At 30.9% G+C, this 6,356-nt stretch overlaps 1 protein-coding gene across 2 annotated transcripts; it reads left to right on the forward strand.

Annotated features, from left to right (window-relative positions):
* The first annotated feature begins 1,843 nt into the window (after window positions 1–1,843).
* LOC114406773 (non-structural maintenance of chromosomes element 4 homolog A-like) lies at window positions 1,844–6,356 on the forward strand. 2 transcript variants are annotated; one of them, XM_028369582.1, is made up of 8 exons: window positions 1,844–1,958; window positions 2,046–2,219; window positions 2,421–2,501; window positions 3,816–4,071; window positions 4,148–4,238; window positions 4,579–4,795; window positions 4,905–4,996; window positions 5,570–5,923. In XM_028369582.1, exons 2-8 carry the CDS (start codon window positions 2,072–2,074, stop codon window positions 5,711–5,713), a joined length of 1,029 nt encoding a protein of 342 aa, XP_028225383.1. In that variant the 5' UTR covers window positions 1,844–1,958; window positions 2,046–2,071; the 3' UTR covers window positions 5,714–5,923. The 2 variants fall into 2 exon arrangements, 1 of the variants encoding a protein (XP_028225383.1); XR_003665502.1 differs by adding an exon at window positions 6,013–6,356 and having other exon boundaries at window positions 1,888–2,219; window positions 5,570–5,909.

Raw genomic sequence — 6,356 nt, forward strand, 5'->3', positions numbered from 1 at the left:
ACTGTACCATGGAATTGTGTTAATGTTTAATTATACAATAAAATCGTATTTTTATTACTTTTTTTGCACTCTTTTAGAAAATAAAAGAAACATAATTTTGTTGTACAATTGCTTGATAGGGGTAAGAGAAGACACTTGTTGACACAACTGAAAGTGTCAATGGCGCAATTGAAAGCATTCTCGATGAATCTGATGATGAATAAAGCCGTATGTTACATACTATATTTTTTTTCTTTATTGTTTTTTGCTTTAGGTTAGCAAAGTTAATTTTTTCATTGAAAAAAAAGTAAGGCTGAGATTATTGGGTTCTATCTTTTAATTTTTATTTGAGTGGACTAATTGATAATTAAGAAATATGCATGTTATGTTATGCTAGTGGTGAGAAATTAGGTAGTTAAAACATTAAGTGACTAATTGATATTCAAGAAATATGCATGTTATGCTATGACAAATTAGCATACAACATATATCATGGTTCTAAGTATGTAACTATTCTCTATGTGCCTTTATTCATAGATGCAGAGCATCCATATTTGCATGGGAATTGAGGGATTGGAGCACTGTAACCACATCTTGGTGGATGGGAATGTCTTTCCTAGCCTCTAAAAAATGTCCTTAGTTGACATCGAGAAAATTGATGCCTCACATATATCTGGCACAACAACATGAATTTTCCATTATGAAAGTGTAAGATTACTATTTTCTTTTGTCTAGCAAACTCGATATAGAATCACTCCATACCCTCACACAGCAAGACAGAAAGAAGGTGAGAGACTGAGAGTTAAATTTAGCATCAATCAGTAATTAGTGGTCATTTTGAATAAGATGGAAAACATTAAATTTTGCTCACGCCTCTTGTTACTAGAAAATTTGAATAGTCTCTCTCTATATATATAATAGTCCTATTTATTTTGTTTGTAAACTACTACTACTAGTATCATTTAAAATATATATATATATATATTTAAATGTCATTTGAAAAGATTAAAACATATTGATTATTATTTGTATTCATATCTTTATATTTATAATAATAATTATCAGCGAAGAGAAAAAAGAACAATTTTTATTAACGGCTTATTAATCATTGTCTAAGAAAATAAAAGGAGAAAAAATTGTATTCAAATGCATAAAAATTTGTATTCCTCTCAAGACACTGTTTAGCATTTATCACTTCATTATTAGTTATAATTTATCAAAATTATGAAATTGCGTGAATTTTAATTTCTACTCAATACGTCTTTCTTATGATTTTACAATTATTAATAAATTTTGATCAACAAAATATATAAAACTATGTTGTTAGCATTATTTGAATACTAAACTATTTGGTAAAAAAAAATGGTGAAAATTTTTAGTAGAAAAAAAAAGAGATTTTAATGAAGAGGGAAGACACCTTATTTACAAAATGACTAATCCTTTCTTTTCTTTGGTGAAGAAGAAATGAGGTGGAGAAGAAGAAAATAAGTGTCCCCTAAAAAAAAAAAAAAGTCAATGTGTTTGATAGAGGAGAAATGAGAGATAAAAGAAATAAAAAAAAAAAGTTTGAGACTAGTTAGTTATTTTTATTCACCTATTTTTTATTTTTTTTATTTCACTTAAATGAAATAAGCTTATTTTCCCTCTATTATACTTCACTTTTCTTATTTTTATTCATCTTATTTTTTTCCTATCAACAAACCATTAAAAAAATAATAAACGAATTTCCTATTAGTATATAGTAGTACTAAAAACAATTTTTTAAAAATTTTAATACTTAATGTAAAAGTTTCACCCTTTTAAATCTTCCAATGGAAGCCAAGATATTTTAACCAAAAACGACTCACCAGTCACCTCAAACACGACCTGTTAAGGAGTATATAAAAGCAGCATTTAAAACTCTCAAGTTTCAAAGTCACACATACGGAAACGTGCCAAGACTCTTGGAGTCTCTGCCTCTTCTCGTGCTCCTTCTCTCTGTACGTTTTACACTCACATTCGCTTTGCATTCCACTTTCCATAACGCAAATCCTTCGTGTTATATTTTCCCCTCGCTCTGTTGCAAGATCCTCGCAGCATCAGCATCAGCATCATGATCGTGCCGAAACGCGAATTGATTAACGACGACGACGATAAAGATAACGACGCCGTTAACGACGACGACGCTGATGATCACCAAACGCCGAAAGGCCGGCGAGGTATTCGTTCACGGTACCTCTCCGTCAAGAACATGATTCACGGTAATTTTATTTTACGCGCTCTTGATTTTCCGTACTCTCCGTTGCCTTCTACGAGTTTGATTAATTACTCCTGAATCCTGATAGAACTTAGAACGCACAAAACGACCGTCAATGCTGTGTCGTTATCGATTTTCTTTTTGAGAAACGAAATAGTCGCGTTTTCAATATGTTTACATGTGTGTTCGTTATGGTTTCTTGCAGATGAAAGGGAAGAAATTGCCAGGGCTGACTCTCACAAGTTTAATTTGATCTTTAATGAAATGGAAACCTTACATCAGCTAGGTATTTATTTTTTTATTTAGTGTAATTATCTAGGAAATAATGATTTGAAAAGCTCTTTATTAAAATTAAAATATTATTACCGGTTAAAATATAATTTTTGTTTCTCTTTTTTTAATCTTCTTATATTTTAATTGAAACATTTTATCCTTAAATTTTTAAAAATTTATAATTTTAATCCCCTATTTTTAATTGAAATATTCTATCTCTCACTTTTAAAAAATTTAAGATTTTAGTCTTCTTGTTAATTCCAAACTTGTTGACTTGTGTATTTTTTTATATTTTTTTAATAAATTAAGCTAGTTGGCAATTAAATAATTTTAAAAAAACATTGTTATTTTTATAATAAACAAACAATTATTCGTTAACGCTTACAAAATAATATTCAAAATTAACTACAAAAATTAAAATTATGGAATTTTTAAAAATTAAAAACAAAATATCTTAATTAAAAATAGGAGAATAAAAGTCCATTATTGTTTTAGAGTAACCTAAACTAAACACGTATTATCAATAGCAATAATATTCATGAGGCTGGTGTTATGTCACCTGGACACATGGTTATCTGTTATCTATATCTATAAATATGTTTCATAAATTATTAAGGATAAATGAATATGATTGCAAATAAGTATAACTTTGTCGCATTAGTAGTTAATAAGAACAGATGGACATAATATCAATCTGTAATTAATAGAGAGTTTTGAGGTTGTCTAATTAGGATCACATATACTGTATGTAAATAAGGTTATTTTCCTAATAAGTAGAAGTTGTTGAAAGATTTAATATTTAACTGTCTCCCAAATTATTAGAGATATAATGAGTTTGTTAGTTAATTAGTTAGAAGTTGGTTAGCTTGTTAGTGTATAAACTCTCGTTTGCATACACTTCATTCAATTCAATGAATACAATTTCTTTTATATGCCCTTGTATTGTTCATCCCAAGCTACAAGTGATGTGAACACTTTCGGCTTGTGGGCAGCTATTAGAGATATAATTAGCTTGTTAGTTAAATAGTTAGAAGTTGGTTAGCTTGTTTATGTATAAATTCTTTTGTGTACAATTTATCCTCTTCATTCAATTTCAGAATTCTCTCTAATTATCCATGACTATTGTGCCAGATAGAAGCAAACATGATACCCGATGTTTTCCCGGTGTTGCTCACACGACTTTCTTTGTTTCTCATATTTAAATTTTGGTGTAGTTCTCACCGTTTTTTTTTTCTGTCTCGTCATAGTATGTTACTCCTACATGTAAAGGATATAAATATAAATTTTTTGCTTCCAATTTTGATTTTAATGTTTAGTCTGATGTCAGTTACAAAGCCAAGAGAACAAGTAGCCGATGCAAAGGCTCTTTTGGACATCACCCAATCTTTGGTAATGTCTGTGAAAAATATTGCCATTGGTGGACTAACTCCTTCAGACTTTGTTACCCACATTCTTAAAAAATTCGGAGGACAAGCTGGACCAAGTAATAGCACTGAAGATTTCAGCAGAAACTCAGTAGCTTGGAAGGATATTGGAGTTGCAGTGTCACGTGTTTTTAGAGCGGGTTGTGGGTGTTATACAATGTAATATATTGAGAATTCTTTGTTATCCCATTGTAATAATTTTTTTTGATATTTATTCTCAATTTTGCTTATTCAGGATTGGCGCCATGGATGCTAAAATAAAACAGAGGAAGGTTTATAATCGTCGCAAGCGTGTGAGACCCACTGAATTGGCCCGGCCTAAAGAGGTAAAACTTATTTATTGAGTTTGTAGTTTTTCTCAGAATAGAAAAACAAGGAGGAGAGAAAAGAAAACCAAGTTTATAAGCGGTTATGATTTTGATTGACCTTTAAATTTGCTGTACAGTCGGTTTTTAATTTCCAATTTTATAATCTCTAAAGTTTCTGACACTTTTACCACCCATTTCTTTGTGGGGAGAACATTATGAAGGTGCAATCTCTTCAGGCCTAACTCGAGAACATGAATTTATTAATGCTAGCATGCGTGTTTGTTATTCAGAATTGTAAATTTAATGATTTTTATGTAATATGATATGCTAGTTTCACTTTTTTTCTTTATTTTTGCAGCTTGGTGGTGGTTCGGGAGAAGAGAGAACTGAGACTGATAAACATATGATAACCATGTTTAACATCTTAAGGATTAATAAATTTGTGAAGCTTGAAAATCTGATTTTGAATCGGAACTCATTCGCACAAACGGTGGAGAATTTATTTGCTTTATCCTTTTTAGTCAGAGATGGGCGGGCTGAAATAAAAGTGAACGAGGCTGGATGGCTAATAGTTTGTGAGTTACTTTGAAAATGCTTATACTAGTTATGAACTCTCAATTTATTATACTTTTAGCCTAGATTTTACCTAGATATATTTTCTTCATGCACTTGCTCTAATGCCAGCGCCAAGGAATGCTCCTGCTGCTAATTCAGTAGTTTCCAGGGATGTTGCTTTTAGCCACTTTGTATTCAGATTTGACTTCAATGATTGGAAGGTATTTCTTTTATGGAATTGTTTGTGCTATTAAAGTAAATTTAGTGTATCATTGTTCGTTTGTGTATGTTACAATTATGAACATTAGCCTTTTCTGCTTCCCTTTTTCTTTTAATTGAATATTAATGGTTGGACTATGAATCTTTCCACTCAAATGGTTGGGGGAATGTAACTGTTTTGTGATAAGAATTATGCAGAACAGCCTTATCCTTTGGTGCTCTGAAGTCTGAACACTCACTTTGAAGTTGCCTATGCTTTATATCTTTTAGACATTTGCTGATTTGCACTATCACCTTCATGATCATTCAGATTGTAATGGAACTATAAAATAGCCGCTTTTCTAAAATTCTACTGAGTTTCAGTGTACATTTATTCTTCAATTTTTTTGCCCATGATTTCCTACTGCTGGAAGCAAATTATTCAAGAAAAATGAGTTCCTTTGTCATTTAATTTTTGTATTGTGTTAATTTAGTCTGGAAACTTCTGCTAAAAGAACTAATTGTGTAACCGCAAGCTATTTTTTTGTCATTTAATGTCTTTCTTGTCTATTCCTGTTCTTTCATGAAATTCTCAGCTGATGGTTTGCTCTGTTGGTGTTGGTGAGGAGCTGATGCCTCATAGGGATAGCCAATTACAGAGTCAGACTGAAGTATCTGCAGAATCTAGTGAAAAAAAGAAAAAGAAAGAAAAGAAGCCCAGAACAACAAAAGTTCAGTGATTTGGTTCCAAGTAGCATAGATAGTAGTAAACAGAAATTAGTCACCAGGAAGTGATGCATTTGTTGAAGACACTCCCGTGTTGTCGTACTCGTAGTGATCAAAGAGCTTATGTACAGTGATTTTGCATATTGTTAAGAATTTTTGTTTTGCTCATTCTATGCGTAGGAATATACAAGCTCATTATATTTGATTCAGGTCAAATTTGCATCGATACAGTTTCCTGTTTTGAAAACTGTCAAATACCAGATAATGGCACCAGCGCATAATGATATTTAACTAACATCGTTATATTTTGCAGTAGCAAATTGGGTCCAGAAATTGATGTGGTGTGCGTTGTGCGCTGCCTTGAATTTACTAACATTAAGAATTCGAAATAGATGCTACTAATCAAAACATGAAAGCAATGTCAAGGAATCCGTGCAGACAGGGGCGGACCTGGTGACAGACGCCAACTACCAACAAAAAAGAAGGTAAAATTCATCTAAAAATTAATTAATTATATATCATTGATCTTTATACAAAATATTTATAATTAATTTAATGTTTCAATACGTTAATTTCATTAATAATCTATCAAATCAAGACAAGTTTTTCTTATATGTCATAAAAATAATTAATAATTTATACTCATTTTTCAACAAT

Source organism: Glycine soja, chromosome 3 (assembly GCF_004193775.1).
Source record: "Glycine soja cultivar W05 chromosome 3, ASM419377v2, whole genome shotgun sequence".
NCBI classification, from domain to species: Eukaryota; Viridiplantae; Streptophyta; class Magnoliopsida; order Fabales; family Fabaceae; genus Glycine; species Glycine soja.

Coding starts and splice junctions, on each gene's coding strand:
- LOC114406773 (XM_028369582.1), top strand. CDS start 2,072: ATGATCGTGCCGAAACGCGAATTGATTAACGACGACGACGATAAAGAT. Junction 4,796..4,904: donor GGCTGGATGGCTAATAGTTT/GTGAGTTACTTT, acceptor CTCTAATGCCAG/CGCCAAGGAATGCTCCTGCT. Junction 4,997..5,569: donor TTGACTTCAATGATTGGAAG/GTATTTCTTTTA, acceptor TGAAATTCTCAG/CTGATGGTTTGCTCTGTTGG.